Consider the following 25,363-nt stretch of genomic DNA (forward strand, 5'->3'; position numbering starts at 1 on the left):
TTCACCCACCAGCTGGATTCCCTAAATCTTTAGCTGTGCTTTTATTTGCCAAGCTGTTGAACGCAATGCCACCTGGATGCCGCAGCAGTTGCTGGAGTACCTCTGCACTCGCTGGAAACGGAGTTTGGTTTCCTAATCCTGTGTAGTTATTTTACCATCAAACGTCGCCATTCTTCTCTTGTGATGATGTATATCTTTGGTACCTAGATCTGTCATCCTGAACGTGGAACTCAAGCAAGTGGGGATAAAATATCGCATCAGTTTGGATGGTTTTGTTCACAAAAATGAATGCCCTTTTTGTGTCTCAGGCAATCCTTTTCAGAGCTCTCCAAAACTGGCTCGGATCCAAAGAGCCATGCAATTAGCTGTGCATGCCCCCCAACGGGGTTTGGTTTGAATTTCTCTGAAAGCGGATCCCTTGTCACCTGACAAACCTGCATTTGAAATGCAGGAGGGATTCAGAAGCATTTTGGGATATGGCATGTTGTTCAAAGGGATAACAAAATATGTTTAAAAAAGCCTCATCAAGTCGCTCTTGCAATCCTGACTGCGGTTCGTATAATATGTGCTTTGAGAAACACAGAGAAAATATTGTAGTACAAATGTGGATGTGATAATTATTATTTATTTATTTATTTATTTATTTATTTATTTATACATACCCCACCCATCTGGCTGAATTTCCCCAGCCACTCTGGGCAGCTCCCAATCAAGTGTTAAAAACAGTACAGCTTTAAATATTAAAAACTTCCCTGAACAGGGCTGCCTTCAGATGTCTTTTAAAGATAGGATAGCTGCTTATTTCCTTCACATCCTTCACAGGGTGGGTGCCACTACCGAGAAGGCCCTCTGTCTGGTTCCCTGTAACCTCACTTCTCACAATGAGGGAACTGCCAGAAGGCCACCGGCGCTGGATCTCAGTGTCTGGGCTGAACGATGGGGGTGGAGACGCTCCTTTAGGTATACAGGACCGAGGCCGTTTAGGGCTTTAAAGGTCAGCACCAACACTTTGAATTGTGCTCGGAAACGTACTGGGAGCCAATGCAGATCTCTCAGGACCAGTGTTATGTGGTCCCAGTGGCCACTCCCAGTCACCAGTCTAGCTGCCGCATTCTGGATTAATTGCAGTTTCCGGGTCACCTTCAAAGGTAGTCCCACGTAGAGCGCTAGTAAATACTTAGTAAATACTAATAGTAAATACTAATAGTAAATACTAATAGTAAATACTTTCCAAGCTGTAGTAGAGGGTGGTCGACATAATGGGGTTCATGTGTGGTAGAACGAAGTGTGTTGTGAGTTGTATTGTTTTCTTTATAGAAGCTCTAATAAAGGGTTTGGGAAGCTGCCAGCCCACAGATGTTAGACTCCAATTTCTGTCAGCCCCAACCAATGCATTCAGCAGTCGAGGATGATGTTATTTGTCACCCAACAACATCTGGAGGGTCTCCATCCTGTTCTTTTGAATGCACATGTGGAAGGTCTGCTGCCATGATGTCCCCACCCCCAATGGATTTTTAAAAATAATCTATTATGTAGGTCTGTAAGGATCAAAGTGGATGTGACACACAGAGGACTTCCATGACTCAAATAACTGGTTGTTTTTTTTTCTTACAAAATCCAGCCCTCCATTTTAGATGGTAATATGCTCACCCACTTTGAAATATGGTAAGCTAGCCCTCGAGGCCAGCCCAATACGTTTTGCAGCTTGAGGCAAAGGACAAGATGGCGCCCTCTCCACATTCTAAGTATAGAAACTGCAAAACTATAAGGAGGCAATAGACGCCTGCCTGAAATCTTGCAGAGCTGCTATCAGTCACTGTGGACAATGCTAATTTAGATAGTTAGTATAAGGTAACTCTGTGTGTCTTGGTGGATAAATGTCCCATACAGTGGTACCTCGGGTTACAAACACCTTGGGTTACAAACACTTCAGGTTACAGACTCAGCTAACCCAGAAATAGTACCTCAGGTTAAGAACTTTACCTCAGGATGAGAACAGAAATCGCATGCCGGCAGCCTGGCAGCAGCGGGAGGGTCCCATTAGCTAAAGTTGTACCTCAGGTTAAGAACGGTTTCAGGTTAAGAACGGACCTCCGGAACGAATTAAGTTCTTAACCTGAGGTACCACTGTATATTTCATATGTCCACTTTGCATATTCTGTCATTTCCCCATTTTACTGGTGCCTCCAGTCCTATCAAATGAAACTATCAGAAAAAAACCTTTAACTGGCTTCTGAAACCATTGCATTCTGAAATTACTCCCAAACCATCCTGAGCTCTCTGAATTCGCTGTCAAAGCCGTTTAATTCCAGTGCATCACCCCATTGTATCCTTTTGCCTGGTATTCCCACCCCCCAGTCTTTCCCCAAGTATATAATATACTGTAAGCTGTCCTGCAGACAAAGCCCCCAGTTCCTTCTCAAGGATACGTAATGAGAAAGGAAGATGTACTGCCAGCTTTAATTATACAATCATTAGGTTTGTACAGCATCTCAATACCAACAAAGCCAGCTCCTTAGGCGGTCCTGTTCTCCTGGGACCCTACATTGCTTTGCATTAGCATATCTACCACTTGTGTTTTCCCAGTTGGCTCTAGAAAAGCTAATGCTCACAGAGCTATTCAGTAATCATTTTCATATTAGGCTATTAGGTTGTTTACTTAGTATATTGCCCCCTTTGGAAAATATAGAGAATTCTACACTTGATCTCAAATCTGCTTCGTTTCAGCAAAATATAGTTTCCCTCTTTCAGCAACATGCTTATTTGACTTGACTTCCTTGCACATGTAGGTGCATGGACACTAAGGCACCCTCTGGTGTACAACCTGCCACTCCATTTCACTTGTGGTAGCTGGTGAGGTTCATTTCGAAGTGTTAAGTATGGTAACATATACTGCTGGACAACTATGCTTTGTTATTTCATTCTGGCACAACCTCCTGTTTTGGTTTTCAATTACGCAGCTAAGTTTTGTTCCTTCTCGGTTTCCGAAACACAGTGCCTCTGTTCCCTTTTATCCCCCACATAACCATCTGCCCATATAGTAAGTGGTGCTGTTTAAGTTGCAGCTATCTTATAATAAGTACAGCAAATCAGCCGTGTGTCTAAACATTGTGCGAACCATCCTCAGGTTTTTAACAAAGAGAATTGTTATGATCGGTTTCCCAACATGTTGGCTTCTGAAGCGGGTGCAGAACAAGCTGTTGCAGAAGAAACAAAGACAGCAAGGAAAGGGACTCCAGGATTGCTTAGCAGAATATATTACAGGCATCAAAGAATTTTCCCTGTTTGCATCTGTGAGTTGGTGTGGATATTGTCATTGTACAGCCTAGGGACTAGGTGGCACTGGACTTAATTGTATCTGGGAGGAGTCAGAAATTTCCCGGGTCTATTCTGCTCTTGTTTAAGGGAGACAATAAAGTTCTTGCCTAGCTTCCTGACTGGTGTGTCCTCTAAGCCTTCCATGCCAATCGCCTACTAGCACTGGCGGAGGAAGGGGGCAGGGGGAGCATACCGCCCCCAGACCACATTCCCGGTGGGCTGCCATTGCAGCTCCCCCCAGACTGGGTGCCATGCCCCCGGGACGCGCGCCATGCCCCTGCGGGCAGTGTGCCACACCCCTGGGACACACACCAGCTATGCCCCTGGTGCTGGAGCATGAAGCTCCACCTGCTCTCTGCCCCCGGTGCTGGAGCATGAAGCTCCACCACTGCCTACTTAGGGAGGTTCACATAACCTTTCCCCTGCAGGTCGAAAGGGCATGTGGGGGATGCTGTGGAGGGTATCCCCAACACCAATAATGCCCCCCTACTGTGAGTGGGCACGATGTTCCTGTCCTGCCCCAACCATAGATACGCACAGCAGAAATTACTCCCCTCTGATGTGTGTTCAGCCAGCATGGGTAAGGGCTGTGCCTGTGTACTACACGTAGTGTGAAGACATAAGGGGAAGACCCTGACTGGCCGACATCCCCTAATTGAATTTATTTATTTAATATTTGCTCCTAAATATGACTACCAAAAGGTTTTCAAAAAAAACTGATCTGTTATGTAACATGTATACAGCAAATGAATGGACAAGCTACAATGCAATGGACAGTGTGTTTTGAAAGCAGCTTAAGAGTCAGGGATCCCTCCTCCTTGCCAAGGGACATCTTACTCACAGCATGCAACGTTCACCTCACTCACAGAGAGATGCACATCACACCCAGATCCTTATATTGACACAAGTCGTACAATGTCCGCTAGCCATCCCATACTACCCCCACACCTTAGAAACATCCCTAAGCACACCACCCACCCAAACGCTCCAGTATCTCCCAGTCACTATCACTAATGTCGCCAACCACTATCACCAATCTCTCTGCCCATTCTACTAAAAATGTACTACAGAAACACCAGGAGACAACTGTTCACTGATAGACGCATATAAAATATCAGGAAAAAAATCCATCCACCAACCACGTGTTCTAGATGTAGTCATTACAATGACCCTGTAAGGTGGGTCAGTATGAGACTGATGCTGAGAGACACCACCTTGCTTGACACACCACCTAGCACAGGGGTGGACAGCATGGTGCCCCTGCCAGCTGTTTTGGACTACAAGTCCCATCATTCGTGATCATTGGCAGTGCTGGTTGAGTGCTGGGAGTTGTATTCCACAACATCTGCAGACTACTTCATTGGTTGCCCCTCCACCTAGTATGTTCATGGTGAGAGGAGATTTGAAACAGGACCTTCTAGCTCCCTGTACCAGCTTTTAGATGAAGTCCTTTCCTTCTTCCTCTTCCTCTTCTAACAACTACCAATGGATTTTACATCTTTCAGCCATTTACCACCACTACTGTAATGCGTGTATATGAAGTTGTTATTCTGCATCAAAGGCAATTTGAATCTCTCTTGAATTATGCAATTACCAGCGTAATACAGGGATACTCTTTAAAAATTATCTTGCCATTCCTCTGTGCTCACTGCCAGCAAATATGCTATCGTGGGATTGGGGATTGGATTGCTACTTATGCACCACCACCACCAATGAAAAAAGGATGAAAGCGAACATGCTTCTTCATATGTACAGATGCAGATTTGGAAATAATTACTTTACACATTGCACAGGTCCCAGGTTCAAAATACAGGACCCCCAGGTAGGGCTGGGAATGTTCCCTGCCTAACACCCTGGAGAGTTGCTACCAGTCAGTATGGACATGGTTGAGCTAGATAGACAAATAGTGTGACTCATAAGGCAGCTTCCTATGTTCCTAACAGAAATAGGAACACTATATATTTTAAGATAGTAGAGAAGACTGTGACGAAGTGATCTGTGGGCCTTCTCAGTCTTCTGCCCAGGTGTGAAGAGTGGACAGGGAAATTCAAAGCCCTTCCTGCTCTCCCTTCAGAGGACTGTCCCCTGACCACCCTTCAAACAGAAGCCTGCCATAAGCCTGTAAAGTAAGAAACATGTCTGGCCTAGTTGATGGAGATCTCTACAACACCCAAGCCCACTGGAGTCCATTCCTGGGGAAGAGTGTAAAGGAGGTTCGGGGCTGAATCTGGGGAACTGCAGTGGGGACAGCACAATAGCTGTGGAGGTCATTGGCAGTGCCTTCCCAGCAGCTGACCCAGGAGGGGAGAGCTTATGAGGGGAGGAAGAGGATGTCCACTTGGATAATGGTGGGTGTCACTCTGTATAGGCAGATCTCCTTGAAGGTGATTGTGTTGTGTAAATAAGCAACTTGGAGATCTTTTGGGATTATAAAGCAGAATGTAAATAAGATAAATAAGCAGTGCTTTTTGTGTGATTTTGTTGTCATGGATACCACTTTTCTTTGCTGCCCAGGGCAGCCATTTTGTTCTGGCGCCCATGACACTTTTATCACGATATGAGTACTGACACCTCATTTGTTACCAAAAAAAGCGCACTGTAAATAAGTAAGCATCGAAATCCATAAATAAATAAGGGTTTTGGCAACCAAAAGCAACAACAAATGCATGCTTGTGAGTGAGAATGTAAGTTGGTGCAGGAAATGGACATCATCTGGAAAAGCAGGAGGAGGAAGAGTGTGAGAAAGAGGAATCAAAACCAACTCAAGGAATTTTGCTGAGCTGAGTACCTGCCCCTTGCAATTTTGTGGGACTATTCATTCCCCCAAATGGAATATTTGAAAATAATTATTTGTCATAAGGTTCATTTTTTAATAATAATAATAATAATAATAATGTGTTTCAATGTTTCTAGATTTATCAGAGATGCTGGCTAGTCTTCAAGAAAGCATCAAGCAAAGGGCCCAAAAGAATAGAGAAATTTTCAGATGAGCGTGCGGCTTACTTCAGATGCTATCATAAGGTAAGAGAATGTGCATGCTTCCTCTGTGTCTCCTTCACAAGCAGGTTTTCCCACGTAAGTAACTCCCATGGTTAATCTAGACTTTAGCGGCAATTTTGCTAATGGTTCATTGTGATTTAGGCCCTATTCCCAGAGCTATCCCACCCATGAGGCCGGGTGAGGTGGTCACCTCAGGTGGCAGTTCCGCCCACTGCCCTTGCTGCCCACCCATCCACATGTCTCCCCAATCTCCCCAATGCGCCACTGGCACTTCACTAGTCCTCCCTCTCTGGGCCCATTCTGCACATCCACCCAAGAACATCTGGCTGACCACAGAATGCTGGACTAGATGGGATTTTTGCCTGACCCAGCAAAGGCGCTTCTTAAGGTCTGTTCTTCCTATCAGTTTATAGTCAGCCTTAGAGAAGATATAAATAGTATATTTAAATTGTAACTTTAAAAATTAATACGTCCCTTTCAGAGAATACCTATCAGGGGTTGTATCAATGGAAACAATATAATTCGTTCATCATTTGCATAATCGTTGTTGCTAGATAGAAAAGTTTCTGAGACTCCTTGTTAAAAAAAAAATCAGTTGGAGATCGCTCTGCCTGAGAAGGTACATGTGTAATTCCCCTCAGCACCATAACAATAATAGACCCTTTAATTTTTAATCTTTGACGGCAACAGCTTAATATATTAGAAAATTGGGATTTAGGTGTGCAAACAGTCTCGGCGCCTGGGAGCGAAAAGATAAGCTTTTGGTGGCTGATCCATTCTTATTTGGCTTGAGAGGTGTTTAAGGAATAAATCTCATGAGAATACCACATTTGAATCTCCTTAAACTATTTGCTCCGATCTACATCTCTCGGATGCATAATTTATACAGGACTGGCCATGAAGCCTGGGGGACAATTGGCCCTACGTGTGTCTAGAAATAGAAGTTCAGGGGAAATTTATCTGAGGCCATTTTCAAAAGTCACGAGAAGAGACTCAAAATCCCTTTCTCTGCTTCATCTCAACTCCTATTGGGATTGTGCAGAATGTATATTTAGAGCACTTTAATTTCGGCTCAGCACAGAAGGTGTGTCATCTGTAATGATACTGAGCTGACAAATTATTGATGCAAATCTTATGTCTCTTTTACTCTCTCCCCTTCTTCACATGGTAATGTGAAGTATAAGTGGTACATCCACCTCTGAATGATGTGGGAATTAGGGCTGAAATGGAAGATCATGGTCTCTTAAACATTCGCTTCTTTAAAATGGGTCTTTATTTCCTCCCCTTGCATAATCCAGAGACTAGATTCTCTGCCACTCAAGGTATGTAGCTACCCATTAAACCCTGTTTATGTTGGTGTAATGTGAACAGTGGGTTAAATTACACAGTGCTTGGTCTCATGTCTTGAGGAACACATCCCCATATCTGGATGTTCTGAGATAAGGTTCCAGGTGCTCCGGGTTACCATAGCAACACCAGCAAGGCCTCGTCTCAATGTGACATTCACCCACCAGGCTGCACTGGTCCGTGTGGCGTCTCCTGGGGTGGCAGCCGTGGAGAGAGTTGGCTGTTTCATCCTTTCCCCCTAGCTCAGCGGCAGTAGTTCTGGAGGTGGGAAGTGGGACATTCCCAGATCCAGATGGAAGCTGGGAATGCTGGGAATTTGGGATGTACTGGTAAAAACAGGGCAATTCTGGGTATGGTGATATCCACAGACTTCCTAGAACTTCTACATTTGCAACCATAATTACAAATAAATCCGACACTTTGACATGCTTGTTTATTTATTTATTGTGGTTTATTTGCGTGCTGAGTTCCCCCAAAACACCCCTACCCCAATAACTCACACATCACTCATAAATTTTTGTTTAAGGTTTTTGGCATAATTTTGGCCACAACTTTATTAAACATACAAATTGTGAGTGGTTGCTTAGGCATTGGTTATGACTATCTGTCCCCCCCGCCTTGGGGGACAGCACTGACTCCCGGATTCCAGCGAAAGCCAGTGTGGAGGAACAAGATCAGGGATAACTGGAGCTGCGGCACAGACCCTCAGCATCTCCCCGCATGCTCCCAGGGGCTTACGCGGCCCAAACCCGATTCCAGGGGTTTGGACGAAAGGATGGTAAGCCCCTGAATTCCTTTAATGGAATTCCCGTGCAGCAGCAGCATTGGAGGGGCAGGCACAGCCAATCCATACCCCTCCACCAACCAATTTAAACCAATGCCTAACCGCCAACTTTACAAGTTGTGACGATTTGCTACGCAGTAGGCAAAAACCAAATGGCACACACTAATCAGCCAAATGGAAAATTCCTACCAGGCCCCCGCACCAAGGCGGACGACCCCATGACAGGCATAGCAAGGTCAAAGCACAAGCCCAAACAAGGGAGGGCGGGCGGGTGATCCGGTGCCCACAGCGAAAGAGAAAGCAGCTTGCTGTGAACCTTGTTTAAATAACCTCTGTTCCCACCCCCAAATTGGCAACATCAAATTTACCCCAGCAACACCAACCACCAATCCAAGCCAGGCCCCTTCAATCTATCCTGCCTGGCAACTACGGGGTGCTTTGCCTGGCCCCATCCGCAACACGTGCTCTCCTTTAGTGAGAACACGCTTAATCAAAAGTAAACAGTAATTCAACTAATCAAACCCTAGATTACCACACTAAAGACAGCAGCAAAACTCACCATTGATCAACAAACAACAACAGAATCAAAAAGCTTATGTAAAAAAGGATTTTTGCTCAGTTGTCAGCAGAACACAAATACAGAATAAGATGCCCAGACATCTCATGGAAGGAGTACTAGCACTGAAGAAGCCTTCTTGTCATGTCACAATGAACAACAGCACTCTCTTTTTTATGTATAGAGCCAGGAATTCTAAAACATACCAAACCTTTATTGGCCTCGTTGGAATCAATAATGTGTTCTAATAAGCATCACAGGCAATGATTTAGGATCAGTTTAATTCCACAGTGCCTGGAACTGATATAATCTAGCTGGTTTTTTCCTAGTGATTTATTGCACTAGCTCATCTGACTTATGTTCCCTTGCCTTGGTGATGTATGATGCTGGCATATAACTCTGATGATCTGTCTTTATAGATACATGGGCATAGATCCAGAGTTTCCTTCTGCCAGTGGCAGCATCCTGGGAGCATAGTTACACGCATGAGATGCTCCCAGTGCCTGCTGGTGGAAGGTAGCTTTAAATGTTCCCCTTGAAGTCCATTTGGAGGAGGCGCTGTAGGAGTTAGTGAAAGTTGCCTTCCTGCAGCTTCCAGAAGTGAGATCCTGTTCTGGATTGGCAGCCCTTTCTTTCATGGTAAAGAACTCTGGATCCAAGTCGTGGTCAAGGGAAATTATATCCAGAAGGGTTTGCCTAACCAGGTGATAGGAGAAATGTTTGAAAGGAGAAGGTATGAGGGTATCTTTTTCAGCTCCCTTATTCTATCTGAGGCATGCCAGCACAGTGTTGCACAGCATCTCTGTAGGGAGGCCTAGAACAGCATGAGGATTCAAGATTGGGGAGAACTTACTGAATTTTCTGGAACAATATGCAAACTGAAACATCTTTGTAAATTGGCACCTCTCTGTCTTTTGCAGTTAAGCTCTCCAGCCAAGTAACATGTACAAAAATGCATATGTGAGTGAAAATAACATACATAAATGTATTGTATTACAGAAAATAGCTTTCCAAAAATGTGTACATTAAGGAAAATTTCTATATAACATCTAACAATATTTGGAGAATTTGGAAAATCCCTACTGGATATGTCAATGGCGAGTGTTAGGCCTCTCTGGAAATGTCCACAGCAGTTTGTAGAATCCATTCCAGATATTACAATGTACACTGGAGTTTTGGCAGAGTAGAATGAATCCATTCTGCCCAAACTCTTCAAAGCAGATCTCAGGCAGCTTCTCATTCCCAGTTGCGGTTTTGGTTATATATCACCCTAATGTATGCATCGTCTGGCTATTATTGAGTAGAACAGTATTTATTGTGTTCACATAGATGAATGCTTCTTGCTCTCTGCAATATCAAATCAGGACCTTTGGCTCCATGAAGATAACAATCATGGGAGATGAACAATCTTCCTTGCCTGCTTTATGAACTGATGCCAAAATGAAGTGCAAACAGTGGGAAGGACAAGTAGCAAAAAGAAAACAAATTTTACTCTTCAGGTGAATGAACTTGGAAGCCTCAAATGTGAACTGAGGCTTGCAAGATGTACGTTGAAATATATTGCTCTGCCTTTTGGATTTCTGCATAGCAGTTGCTCTTTCGGTGTCTGACCTTTAAGGATGAATTGATAATGTGAATAAATCGAGTAATGCTTCACTTTTATTACTTCCTTCCCTCCTAAACAGCATAAAGCCATCACAGGCAGCCAATAGTCCATGCCTCATCCATATACAGTTACCTTCATAAAGAGCTTGATATGAGAAAGCGTTTCAAAATAGAGTGCGATATCTCATTTCCTTCTACTCAGAGGAGACCCCATCATATTAATGAACTTAATTACTTAAGCATGATTAAGTACTCTGAGTGTGATTAATGCTGGATATCACCCGCAATTCAGATTAAAGCTATCTTGAAAATTTTAAGCCTTTGTAACCAAAGACAATAAATGATGGCATATTTTCATTTAATTCAGAAAAATATATCGAAGAAAGCTAGATTTCAGCAAGGCAAGAATAAAATCACCTTGTTTGGGTTGGGCAAAGTCTTTCCTTCCCCTTTGTATGGTGTGTGTGTGTGTGTGAGAGAGAGAGAGAGAACATTAATGTGTGTGCATGTGTGTGAATGAGAGAATGAGAGAAATTATCAGGTGGTAAGGTGGTGCTGCGGGCCGCGGGTGGTGCTGTGGGTTAAACTACAGAGCCTAGGACTTGCAGATCAGAAGGTCGGTGGTTCGAATCCCTGCGACAGGGTGAGCTCCTGTTGCTCGGTCCCTGCTCCTGCCAACCTAGCAGTTCGAAAGCACGTCAAAGTGCAAGTAGATAAATAGGTACCACTCTGGCGGGAAGGTAAATGGTGTTTCCATGCGCTGCTCTGGTTGGCCAGAAGCAGCTTAATCATGCTGGCCACATGACCCGGAAGCTGTACGCCAGCTCCCTTAGCCTATAGAGCGAGATGAACGCGCAACCCCAGAGTCGTCCATGACTGGACCTAATGGTGAGGGGTCCCTTTACCTTTACCTTTAAGGTAGTATTATTTACATATGGTAGAAATTTAGGCATTCAGATGAGACTTAATATTTGTTTTGTTTTTTATTAATAAAGCTTTCTCATAATACAATAAGATAAAAAAACACTAATGTAAATAAAAGTAAAAACAGAGAGAGAAGGAGGAAAGAAAATACAGAAAGTGGTGGACCCACCTGATCTCTCACCCTGGGAGGTCTTCCCTTCCCTGCCTCAGATCAGCCTTAATCTTTGCACGCCACTATAATAACAACTCTGCTGGATTGGACCACAGGGCATCTTGTCCACCAGTCTCCTTCAAACACTGCTGAGCCAGAAGCTTCTTGGAACCATTCCAGCAAAGCATGAAGGCAACAACGTCTGCTGTTATTTTGTCCGCAGAATCTAGTAATGAGAGATAGGTTAAGATGAGATGTCATGACTGCCCCATGAGCCTCATGACCCCATTGGGAGTTGAATGTGTGAATCAGCTGAAAGGCTAGAGGCAGGAAGGAGAAATATATATAGGAATAGAGGTGAAGTGCAGATAATTATCGGTATGTCTGCCCGGTGGAATGGCAGGGTACCTGATGGCTTTTTGAGAGGATTAGACATAGAATGGAAGATGGCAAGATCCCCAAGGACATGCTCTGTGGGGAGCTGGCTTCAGGCACCAGACCCTTTGGCAGACCAAATCTGTGTCATAAAGATATCTGCAAACATGACAGGAAGGCTGGCAACCCACCATGTGGGAATCCCTTGCAGATGACTGCAGTGTCTGGAGACAGACAGACAGGTCATGTATCCACAGCAGTGACCACAGGAGAAATGACCACTGGCAGGAGTGCAGAGAGAAGAAATGCCATAGTGCACTGGCAAAACCGAACACTTTCATCTGCCCCAGCTGCAACAAAACATGTCTCTCCTGTATTGGTCTCAGCAGCCAGAGCCAGTGCTGTAACTCACCAACGGTTTGACTCAATGGCATACTCTTCCATTGTCTCTTGAGACAGATGAATGTCAACACTGAGAAGAATATATTTGCCTATCTTCGGCTGAGAGGGGGGATGAAAGGAATCTGTGTGCTTGCCAAGGAAGGTTCATTACTGAGCTATTTGAAGTGCCTCAGATCACTCTCCTTCCCAGGCTGAGGGGGGAAAATGGAGAAAACAGGATATATACTGGAGCAGTGTCATTTTTGCAGCTGCTTTTGAAGTTGTAAACCAATGAACCATGTGGCGGAGCGCTGGAGAACTTCTGGAACAACAATGGGATATTAACATGCCCAAGGCATGATGGAGAGCAGTAACAGCTGGGAAGACCACGGATAGAATAAATGTCACACACAGGAGGAATAAGGATATAGTTTGAATGATTCACGTATAGGGTTTATAAATCATTTAATGTGTCAATTTTGCAGTTGTTGTATAAGGAATGGTTATTCTGAATGGAATGTAACAGATGAATAAGATCTTGGAATGCAGAAACAAAGTAAATCATCAAACCATCAATTCTAGCATGAGGGAGGCTACCTCAATTATATAATTGGGCATCTAAATGATTGGGATTAGTAATTGCATTGTATTGTAATTTGGCATTGCTATCATGAGACTACCGTTGGATTATTGTAATTGAAAACTAATAAAAATTATTGTTAAAAAACAAGGCTATCGGGAGCTACTAGCCATAATGACTATGTTCTATCTCCTCTATCCAAGACAGTATGTGTCTGAATAAGGGTTGCTGGCAATTGCAGGTGGGCAGAATGCTGTTGCACTCATGTCTAAGTTGCAGGCTTCCCAAAGGCATCTGGTCAGCAACGAGATGCTGATCCAGATGAATCCTTGGCCTAAACCAGCAGACTCATTTTAAATTCTTATGCAACGTGGTAGAATCATGAGATTCCCAGCTATTTTGTGTTAAACTATTTTTAATGTACTTTAAATTGTTGTGAGCTGCCCTGGGACCTTAGGGTGAAGGGTGGAGTCATCATCATCATTATCCAGTTCTCTGCCCAAGTGGTAAAAATCTGGGAGGACATGCATATGAGCCAAGCTATTGCCAGATGGACCTGATGTTCTTTCTTGTGCACGTACACCAGCAAAACTGCTGCTGTAGCACTCTGCTCTTGAGCATTGAGCACTCAGAATCCCATACCTTGGTAATGCAGATCCCTGCCTATTGTGCTAGCCCTGAATCCATCTTGTTAGATGCAGGGCTGTCTTAAGCATATGTGGTGCTGGGGTGCAAAGATCTGCCTGGTGCCCCCCCCCAGGTTGCCCAGTCCCAGGCACGCAGGGGGCGGAGCCGGCCAGCCGCCTCAGAGCCTCGCTGGCTTGCTCACCCCCAACTCACGGCGCAGAGCCGCCCACTGCAGAAGAGCCCACCGTGGTGCTCCGACCGACAGACGGGCTCTTCCCCAGACTCAACTCTCGGGCCCCGGACTCTTGGCCTAGCGCCCCTGAGAGCCTGGCGCCCAGGTGCCCCGCACCCCTAGCACCTATGGGTAAGCCGGCCCTGGTCAGATGCATCGTTTTTATTCATTGTGAACGCACAGATTAACACACTGTGTTCCTATTTCTCCTTGCCTTCACCCAACCTGAAAAATGCCTGACCCAGCAAGCCAAATGTAGTCAATTCAGCCACATACAGTAGCCTCCCAGGTCCTTAACAAGCCATCTTGCTTTTGCCATCTTGAGCAGGAAACAAATACAGAAACTTATAAGTCCCTGTCATACATGCCTGGTGAGTTGTGTTCAGTGCACTGAGTCACAAGTTACACAAGCCTCCTCCATACAAACCTCTTTGTACAGAGATCTTAATGAGAGCTGCAAGTTGCTGTCTTACTTTATTCCCCCCTCCCATTCTTCTTCTTCTTTTTACTCCAGGTTACGGAACTTAATCATGTGAAGAATATATTGCGCTTGCCAAAGGGCACAAGGAAGCACGCTGTAGGGATATATTTTAATGATGACACATCCAGGACGTTTGCTTGTGAATCAGGTGGGTTTAGTGGCATGGGCGATTGTCATTAGCTGTAGCAGCTGTAACTGTTGCAGCTAGCTGTAAACGTTATAAATGTTACATGCCACACCAACATGCAGATTTTTGGTCGTTTATATGCAGAGCTTGAAGCGGATGAATGGTGTAAAGTCTTGCAGGTGGAGTGCCTGGGGACTCAGATTAATGATATTAGCCTTGGAGAACCTGACCTATTGGCTTCCGGTGTAGAGAGGGAACAAAGTGGTATGTAAATACCTTTTTTTTTTTTTTACACAACTACAAATAGAAACGTTTAGGCTGCCTCTGCAATGTGCTCATGAAATCCATAAATACTGTGGACCAGTGCAACGGAGTGTGACATTCTTCCATGCGATCGTGTTTTGTGCTCCACGGTTGCTGCTGCTCCCAATGCTACCCTATTTATAGATGCGGATATATTGCAATGACCCAAAGTTAAAGCGTTTCAGCTTCCGCCAACTCAGTAACACAGTTGGGATTTAAAAACAATTTTAAAAATTGAACCTCAGCTGTGATACAAAGAGGAAACCGAAACGTTTTGCTGCACAGTGCTAAGCCTGCCTTGAATTTCATATGTCATTTCATATGTTGTTCAGTGTTTGACTGAATCCTTCTAGGTTCAAGAGCCTGGCTCAGAAGCAGGGGAAACTTTTCAGGCTGAGGGCTGCGTGGGAAAATGTTGGGATAGGCGGGTGCATGCCAGTCAGAAGTGGTGCCAGAGGAAGAAAAATGGGAGGTGCAAAGGCTGTGACTCCTACTTTTGTATAGTAGGTTATGTGCCAGCCAGAGAAAATTCAAGGGTCCTTGCAGGGCAACATATAAGAAGCACCACCCCAGTTCAAGATATTGGAGAAGGGAATAGAGCAGGGGTCAGCAACCTTTTTCAGCAGGGGGCCGGTCCACTGTTCCTCCGACCTTGTGGGGGGCCGGACTATATTTTGAAAAAAAAAAAAAAACGAATTCATATGCCCCATAAATAACCCAGAGATGCATTTTAAATAAAAGGACACATTCTACTCATGTAAAAACACGCTGATTCCCAGACCATCCAGAAGGCAATTGGGCCGGATCCAGCCCCCGGGCCTTAGTTTGCCTACCCATGGAATAGAGCTTGGGCTAAGGAGAGCAGTCTGAGGAAGAGCAATGGCATATGAAGAGTCTTGAAGGTCATGTCGAAAGGCCTAGAGGATGCATTCAATCCCTGGACCTGAGATTTTTTCACCCTTGGCACACTTATATTTATTGGTTGGTTTAAAGATATCAGTGTTCAAAGTATGGATGGGGAGGAGAGAGGCACACATGCAAGATCTGCCTCCAACATGCCCACATGTGATGTCCTTTGCACCGATTCTGCAGCCGTCAAGCTTGGCAGCAACCTAAAACCGCACAGATTTTGCTACGTGCCTGTCTATCTCAAACAGCTTCACAGTCAACTCCTTTAAAACTGGTAGCAGGCTTTCACACAGTCAATCACTTCCCTTTCCTGTAGATTGTCAAAGTGAAAGAGCAAAGATCAAACTAAGGATAATAGTGCAGAATGCTTGCGTTGAATCTTCCAATGAACAATACATTCCCTGTTCCTAGAAATGCCATTCCATTGCATCCTGCCCCCCATATTCTCATTATCTAATATTTATCTCCCATTCTGTGCCCACTGAGCTCAGGTCTCACTGGAGTCGTCCCCCCTCAAAAAATAATAATCTCCCAGGTAATATGGTGGTACCATTTTTGACAGATAACAACTGATTCTCAAAGAGTTGAGTTTGCTCTTAGTCCCATAGCAAATTCATCTTCCCATAGTCCTTTCATAAGGATGTGAAACCAAGGCTGCAGTCAGTGGCTGTCTAGTTCCTAAGTCCCTGAAAATTGAATTTTTTAAAGACTGAATACTGTGCCTTGTTATGCATTGTCTCAACATTGAGGCAGGGAAATGCTATAGATGAGATCTTTCCTACACACCATGCAGAATGAAGTGCTGGCAGTATGAGTTGGTAGAATTCTAGACTTTACTAAGATAGCTGTGGGTGTCACTTTTTGTGGGTGGTCTTCCACCCTGGGTAGAAGGCTACACTGAACTTTCTGATGTGCAGAATGTAGTCTTATTCCAGCATTATAAAAATTGGGGAAATTCCACATAGGGGGAGAAGCTCTCATGGACAAGGACCTTTGCTCTGCCTCCCATGACCTTCTTTTAGTGTATCCTCCTTGAACACTGTAGAATCCCAATTTCCTAGGGTCCTACATTGTGTGATGAGCTTACATGTGTACTGATTCAGACTATCACCCTTCAATTCTGATGGCAAAGGCGGTGGATTTATTTCTGAACTCCCCTTCCCCCCATTTGTGGAATTTCCCAACTGCTCTCTTGTTTTGTAGGACTGTTATGAGAAGAAGAACTGCAGAATTCTTTGGACATTGAGAAATGATGTTATGATATGATTGTACAATGTCTGTCATGTTGTTTTTGATTCTGCAAGGATTTTAGTCTAAATCTTTTGTTTTTCTCCCAGAGAGATTCAATGTGTATTTGATGCCATCCCCTAATTTAGATGTGCATGGGGAATGTACCTTGCAGATAACGTTTGAAAATATCTGTCTTTGGGACATCCAGAATCCCAGAGTAAAGCTCGTCTCTTGGCCTTTAAGTGCCCTCCGACGATATGGGCGGGACTCAACATGGTTTACATTCGAAGCTGGGAGGTGAGTGAATGCTTTGCAACAACTTGTTCCACAAGTTCTTCAGACTCGGGAATTCTGGGCACCTCCACACCATACATTTATTTAAAACACTATGCTGGCACTTTAAACAGCCATGACTTCCCCCAAAGAATTATGGGAACAACCCCATCCCTATTTAAATGGCCCCAGAGCTCAACTTGACTTTTAGCAATCTGAGGCTGTTTGAAACCCACTCAACCAAGATCCGTATGCCTCTGAATAACACCAAATTTGACTTGGGGTTCAGGCCTTGGGCAAAACTGGAGCCACCACCATAGATACATATATTGACTAGAGTTGAATGCCAGCAGCATACTAAACAATGGTTTAATTGGGGCATGGGGGTAACAACAGAAAACCGCCACACAGAAAACTGAGCAGCAACATCATTCCCTTGTATGCAACTCGCATGCCTTAGATCCTTCGTATATATTTTAACTTGAATGAGTAGATTGTCGTTTTATTCACAACGAGAAGACTGATACTTTGGCTCAATGTGGAACCAATTGCATTTGATAACTTCTGCCCCAAGTATAGATGAAATTTCAGAATGTGTGATGATCATCTTCCAAATAAAAATTAAAAGTGAAAGAAGGGGAGCTATTCTGCTTTTGTGTCCTCCTTTCCACTGAATGTTTTCGTAAGGCTTTTATTCTTATATAAATCTAAGAAAGAAAGAAAGAAAGAAAGAAAATTCTGTCTGCCAAGCCACTGAAGCTGCTGTGAAGTTGGGTATCTAAACTTCCATATTAGTTGCATGCTTATGAATATGCACACATACTTACGATGCATATATTTGCTTCCTGACTTAACACATATTAACAGGGCTACCCCAAGACATTTTGTTGCCTGAGGCAAAGGACAAGATGCCCCACTTCCATTGGATGTTCAGAAACCAAATGGGCTGACACTTGACTCTTCCTTCAGCCCTCATGACAGAGCAGTATCCTGCACCACGCTTGAGGGTAGCAGGCTAGCCTAGGAGTGCAAGAAGAAGTGTCTTATTGGGTGGGGTTGAACTAGCTTCTCGGTTGTTGTTTCTTACTGGGAGGGAGAGAGGAAGGTGGTGGGGATGTTGGCGTGAGGCAAACGCACTGGCACAGTCAGTCTGGCACCCCTGCCAGTGTGTTTGCACCACCATCTTGCCTCTAACACTCTGCTTCCCAGTAAGTAACAGCGATCCACCTGCCAATAAAACTAATGTAGCAGCCCCACTCCACCCAGCAAGGCTCTTCTGGATTCAGGGCAGGCCACATGGCACCCATAGTGCTGTTGGCTTGCTGCCATGCCCCGCATCTGCCACCTAAGGCAACCTCCTCCTTCTGCCAAACAGTAATGCCTGGCCCTCCATGTCAATCAGCTGCTGTTATCTCCTCATGCTGTTACATTCCTGTGCAGGCACTACTACAGATGCATGCTAATAAGTCAGTCCGCTCACATGTGACCCTACTCTGTTCTCTTTCTGGCAGGATGTGTGACACAGGGGAAGGGCTATTCATCTTTCAGACGAGAGATGGGGAGGCAATCTATCAGAAGGTTCACTCGGCAGCTCTGACCATAGCAGAACAACACGACCACTTATTACAGAGTGTGAAAAACTCAATGGTATGCTTACTGGCCCTGCCTGTCATCCTCTAGCAGTCAGCGGTAATGACATAAAATCCATAGGCCACCTTCCTAAGCATGAGTTCAGATTGTGATTTTCAGATTGCAAACAGATTTGAGTGTGGGGTTGTCTTCCTCTCCTCCTTGTTAACTCATTCAATTTCTTCATTTCTTCATGCATGGGGTTATCGGACAAGTCTGTAACTATGGCTGCTTTTCAATTAACTAGCCTGATAAGAAATGGCTCTGCACCAGGTTTGCAGATTGGTTTATGGATTTTGTTTCATTCTAAGAAGTGTGCATGTTGTCTAAGTTGCTACAACTGGCACGAGTAATGTATGGCATATCAAAATGGAGAAGGGTGGTGGCCTTCAGCCTTTGCATGAAAAGTAAAATACCTGCTCCTCATACTTATTTCTATAACTCTACATCTAAGCCCCTGATGCATTCTTGAAATGCAAATTTAAAAGGGTATATGAGAATGACATCTTTTGTATCTTCACATGTATAGCCAATGTTCCATGTGATCTATATGAATCTCTGACCCCTTTCAATACTTTAGCTGCCTAGAGTGGCTGGAGCAACCCAGTCGGATGGACGGGGTATAAGTAACAACAACAACATCCATATTTAGTATCAGATGCTAGACTAAATAGTACTTTGGTATGACCCGGCAGCGTTTATGTTCTTATTTCTATTACCTATCAGCTTCAGGGCTCTGACCATCTTAAATAAATCTTATGAAGAATCGTATGGGTTTTATTTGAGCAGTATTGCTTAAACTGGCATAATTTGCCTAGGAACAAGCCTATGCTTACGAAGAAAGTTGATGCTCGCAAGCATCAGGCAAATGTCACAATAGATCAAGCATTCCCTCATGCATGACAGAGGAAAAGGAAAGCCTTTTCTAAGATGGCGCCTGTCACTCACAAATGTTAATATTAAAATGATATTTCTAGAGAAAGCTGCTACCCAATTTTGATTCACAAAGCCCTAAACAACTTATTTCCAAGGGATAGTCTGAACCCTTTTATCCCAGCTTGATCACTGAGATCACCTGCAGGAGCATCTTTGGTCCTTCCCATGTCAGCAAGACTCATGTTGGAAGGGACACCCCAGGGCCATCTAGTCTGACCCCCTGCAAAGCATTTGAAAACAAGACACTGAGACTTTAGTGCCATCAGTCCAGTCCTGTGGAATAATCTGTTCATGGAGATTCAGCAGGTGCCATCTGTGCTAACTTTTAAACGCCTGCTGAAAACCTTTCTATTCTACCAGGTCTGTGCAGGCAGTTAAGAATATTTCCTTCCATAATGGTTAACTGATGTCCACTTTTAACATTTTTCATATTTTTTTTATTGCATGGTTTTATGTTTTATTGCTGTAAACCACTTTGATTTTTTAAAAAATGACAGTGGTATATAAATATTTGTATAAATAAAAAAAAATAAAACAACTGGGAGCACCTTTTATAGAATTATGGAGTTGGAAGGGACCCCGTGATCTATCTAGTCCAGCCCCCTGCAATGCAGGAATCTTGGCTCAAGCATCTATGAGAGATGGCCTTCCAGGCCATGCTTGAAAACATCCAAGGAAGGAGAGTCTCACCTAGGAATTCTCTGCCCCTTGACATTAAACAGGTTCCTGTTAAAAGCATTTTTGCTTCGGCAAACCTACCCAGATACATCAAGTCAGCATGCATTTTAATATGTATTTTTTAATATATAATGTATATTTGCAACTGCCAATTCTATTTATATTTTGAAATGGTTTAGACCTACGTATTTTTAATTTCTGACTTCATTGATTATTTTAATGCATATTTTATATAAACCGCTTGGAGGTTTATATAAAATAAGCAGTATACAAATTATGTTGCATATATGAAAATCTTTTCTTTTGAGCTCCCCCCCCCCCCACCTTCTAATTGTTTTTCTCTAGCTGTTCTCTTCTGGCAAGTTTTATGTTCTCTGCGATTAAAAAATGATCACTCCCATTTTCACTGAATAGGAGTTAACAGTGAAATCAAAATCATGAGGGTTCTGCTTTGAGAAATGGGGTGGGTTGTGTGTGTGTGTGTGGTTTTTTTTGGTGCAATGTTTGACAGAGTTCTGCAATTCCAAAAATAGATTCCGAGTTGTTTCCATGACACTGGAATGTAGGATAACATTACAAGTTCTGTTGAAGCATTACTTGAGGGACCATATTTATTTAACATGCTGTGGGCGGAAGCATCTATTGTATGTTCAGTGTTCGTTAGATTAGTGTGGGTGTTTAAAGATAACTAGTTGATTTCATATTAATTCATCCCCTCCGCACTTTTAGTCTTTGTCTGAACTTTGAAGAAATTAGAAGTTAAATATGAGACTTAAATCAATATAGCCGAATATCATAACTGACCAAGAGTTAAATCGCAAAAGGGAAATGTAAAGATTCAAAACTGTCCTTTGTTATAGCTTCCGTTCCCCTCCCAGTGGTACTAAATTACTAAAAATGACAAAGTGTCGCGTGGATCCCATCCTTTTGATGGGAACATGAACTGTACAGTGGTACCTCGGGTTAAGTACTTAATTCGTTCTGGAGGTCCTTTCTTAACCTGAAACTGTTCTTAACCTGAAGCACCACTTTAGCTTAATGGGGCCTCCTGCTGCTGCTGCGCCGCCAGAGCACAATTTCTGTTCTCATCCTGAAGCAAAGTTCTTAACCTGAAGCACTATTTCTGGGTTAGCAGAGTCTGTAACCTGAAGCGTATGTAACCCGAGGTACCACTGTACTTGTAAAGAAGATGCTTTTCTCCAGATACCCTTTTATCTAAAGGCAGATCTACACTATACATTTAAAGCACATTCAGTGCACATTTAAACCAGTTGCCCCTCCCACAAAGAATCCTGGGAACTGTAGTTTGTTAAGGGTGCTGAGAATTGCAGGGTTGTGATGGGGAAACTACAGATCCCCAGATTCTTTGGGTGGGAGATATGTGGTTTAAATGCACATTGAATGCACATTAAATGCATGGTATGGAACACATTAAGCCAGGCTTCCTCAACCTCGGCCCTCCAGATGTTTTGAGACTACAGTGGTACCTTGGGTTACATATGCTTCAGGTTACATACACTTCAGGTTACAGACTCCGCTAACCCAGAAATAGTACCTCGGGTTAAGAACTTTGCTTCAGGATGAGAACAGAAATCATGCTCCTGCGGCGCAGCAGCAGCAGGAGGCCCCATTAGCTAAAGTGGTGCTTCAGGTTAAGAACAGTTTCAGAACGAATTAAGTACTTAACCCGAGGTACCATTGTACAATTCCCATCATCCCTGATGACTGGTCCTGCTAGCTAGGGATCATGGGAGTTGTAGGCCCAAAACATCTGGAGGGGTGAGATTGAGGAAGCCTGCATTAAGCACTTAGGGCAGGTATTTTATAATTGCCATTGGCTGCCTTCTTTTGTTTCCCTTTGGCTGAAGCCCACCACCCTACTCCTTGTGATATGCCATACGTTAAATACGGTGTCAATACAGAACCCCTAAGTAACTTCAATATATTTTTCATTCATTGGATGGGAGGCCATCTTGGAACACTTGGGTTCCATTATGGAAGAGAAATGGGATACACATAACTAAACAAACTTCAGTCTCTCTCTCTTTCCTGCCCCAAAGCTCTAAAAATGTTAGCTTTGCTAACATTTGTTAACAGGGTTCCTAAACTATTCTGAAATTTTAGTCTAGACTTGACCCTTAAGAAAGGTCAAGAAGGCAAAAAAAGGAGATACCAGCACCCCCCTCCCCATATATAAATGCCTGCATTTATTGGACAATGCATTGCATTTTATGCTCCTCAGGGGCACAGCTCTAATAAATGCAATGCTTTTCTTTTTTTAGGGGGTTACAGACTGCCTTTTTTGTGTCAGATTCTTCCTTCACTGTGTGTTGATCTTCAGCTCCTTCTGTTGTTTCTCTCTATTCTGCCTAGTATTTCTCACCATGCAACACCAGCTTCTGTTGGTCTCCTTTCTGAATGAAAGAAATCTAGCCTGCTATTTCCCTTGTGATCATATTCATCCAAGGCCCATTTCCCCCTTCTACAAGGCAGAATAGGAGTTACAGTCTTAATCATCAAAATCACAATACAGTCATACATTGGTTTTCGGACAGCTTAGTTCTTGAACCTTTTGGCTTCCGAACGTTGCAAACCCAGAAGTGAGTGTTCCGGTTTGTGAACTATTTTTGGAAGCCAAACATCCGACAGGGCTTCCACGGCTTCCGATTGGCTGCAGGAACTTCCTGCAGCCAATCAGCTTTGGTTTCCAGACGTTTTGGAAGCCGAATGGACTTCTGGAATGGATTCCGCTCGACTTCCAAGGTATGACTGTATTCAGACATATTTGTTACTTTCTCTATCTCTATCATAGAAGAAGAATTGTAGAGTTGGAGGACACCAGGGACTCATTTAGTCCTACCCCCTGCAATGCAGGAATATTTTGCCCAACATGGAGCTTGAACCCATGACCCTTAGATAAGGAGTCTCATGGTCTATCAGCTGAGCTATCCAAGCTTTTTATGTGACTAAGTGACATAAAAAACAATGGTAGCCATGTTGGTGCATAAGAGAGATAAAAAAAAATGAGTCTTGAAATCCATATTTGAGCAGTGCCTTTACTTGGGAATAACGGAAGTGTCACAAAATAGTGGCAAGTCATATTTTGCAAAATGCTCCTTTTGCAGTAACACATCTCCAGGCTAAAGTTTCTACAAGCTTGAACTAGGTTTTAACGCAACATTTTCATGATTGAACTATATCGCCATGGTGTTTATCTCAAGGTCCATTGCCTTTTCTTTCAGCTACAGATGAAAATGAGTGACCGGGCTGTTTCCCTCAGCACCATGGTCCCCTTGCCCCGCAGTGCCTATTGGCAGCACATCACACGGCAACACAGCACTGGGCAGCTCTTTGGCTTACAAGGTAGGAAGCTGATGGAATAATGGTTGAGGCCTTCTTACATTAATAAGTACTATATCACGTGTATCGCCAAACGGTGGTTTGGTATGCCAGGAATGGGCTTGCATGCTTCCTCCTTCCCTCACATGCTCTGATTCTCTTCCTGTCTTCCCATGTCAAACTATGGTTTGTGCTCACTCTCCAAACCAGGGTTTCCAGCTTGGGGTTGAAGGACAAGCACAAACTACAGTTTGCCAATTTGGTTGTAGTAACAAACTCTGGTTTGCTGTCAACCAGGAGGTTCAGGAGACAAGTGGAAAGGGCAAAAGGAAAAAAATGAAGAAAAAGAGGGAGCAGATGAGCCCAAGGTTTGCTAGTGTAGTGTCATGGCCATATGTGAGCCAACAGTGATCAGTTTATCAGAAGACATTTCCCCACTGAAAAGACAGATGGATGCCATCAGTCCTTGGATGATATTTACCTCATATCGTCTAGCCTTCACATCAATATTTTCTGGGCTATTGGCCAAATATTTGCCAGGATCGTTGTTAGAAGAACAGCCACTTCCCTCCTCTTCTATAGTTATTCCGGACATTTTGCAAAAGTGCTGCGAACTATACCTCATATCTCCTCACATATGATCACAGGAAATTTTATAATAAAGTTTTTAATTATCCTCCCCTGCTAAACATGGCAGATGTGTGTGTGTGGAGGGGGGCATATATATGCATCTAATCGCTGGACAGCATGTTAAATATGTTTTCTTATGATCTCTGAGGGACATCTAGTGGCCAGGATAAGTACATTCACTAATGTTCAATATAACATTTCATTGCCTGGATCTGGAAAGGTGGGTGCTCATACCTTCAGCTGAAGTTCCTGTGGCTGCTTCATGTTTCTAAATTAAAATCCTGAGAATCTAGGGTGGAAGGAGTCTTGAAAATGCCCATCTTTGCTCAGCCGTGTATACCTGAAGGTTGATCCCAGTGTTTAAGCACATAAAATGAATCAAAATATTCCCAATATGTGATAATTAAACTACAGGGATTTCTCCTCCTCCTTTTATGTTTGAAGAAGGGTCTTTTATCTGGAATGTGCAGTGGGCAACATAATAAAGTTTTGATCTGTGTGAGGATCAGCTGTGGGGGCTGTTCTTGGCAACGTATTTGGAACAGCAAAAGAACATACGAAAATGTGGGAGAAAATTAACAGATCAATGGAAATTGGACTTAATCTAATAGGAATCCCAAACCTAGTTTGAGAGTATTCAGACCAGAAGTTATTTGAGCCACATTCAGCTAAGCATGAACAGGGCTAGGTAGATTTCTAGGGTTAAAAACTGGGCAAAGCCAAGCCTTATCTGAAGTGGAAGGCAAGGTGTGAAATGGAATTATGTAAGATGGCAGCAGGTGCAGGAAGGAGAAGCTGGCCTGGTCAACAGGAATAAGGACACACTAGGATTAATTGATGCTGAAAAGCATCAAAAATCCATTGTGCAAAAAGGACAGGGAAAAAGAAGAGAAAGAGTTTGGATTTAATATCCCGCTTTATCACTACTCTAAGGAGTCTCAAAGCGGC

The 25,363-nt window shown here is 43.6% G+C and overlaps 1 protein-coding gene and 1 long non-coding RNA gene across 3 annotated transcripts in view; both read left to right on the plus strand.

The window, feature by feature from the left end:
* LOC310764847 overlaps window positions 1-25,363 on the plus strand; it is a 517,681-nt gene that overhangs the window by 99,111 nt on the left and 393,207 nt on the right. The gene's annotated exons all lie outside the window — the stretch shown is intronic.
* DOK5 (docking protein 5) overlaps window positions 1-25,363 on the plus strand; it is a 55,387-nt gene that overhangs the window by 28,863 nt on the left and 1,161 nt on the right. The window contains exons 2-7 of one of the 2 annotated variants that reach the window (XM_083619101.1): window positions 6,232-6,339; window positions 14,395-14,509; window positions 14,633-14,752; window positions 17,038-17,227; window positions 18,715-18,850; window positions 23,689-23,809. In XM_083619101.1, the coding sequence (XP_083475227.1) occupies window positions 6,232-6,339; window positions 14,395-14,509; window positions 14,633-14,752; window positions 17,038-17,227; window positions 18,715-18,850; window positions 23,689-23,809 (790 nt within the window). The remainder of the gene's footprint in view (window positions 1-6,231; window positions 6,340-14,394; window positions 14,510-14,632; window positions 14,753-17,037; window positions 17,228-18,714; window positions 18,851-23,688; window positions 23,810-25,363) is intronic. The other variant, XM_083619102.1, reaches the window with a different exon arrangement.

This window comes from Podarcis filfolensis, assembly GCF_964270895.1.
Source record: "Podarcis filfolensis genome assembly, chromosome: 6".
Taxonomy (NCBI): Eukaryota; Metazoa; Chordata; class Lepidosauria; order Squamata; family Lacertidae; genus Podarcis; species Podarcis filfolensis.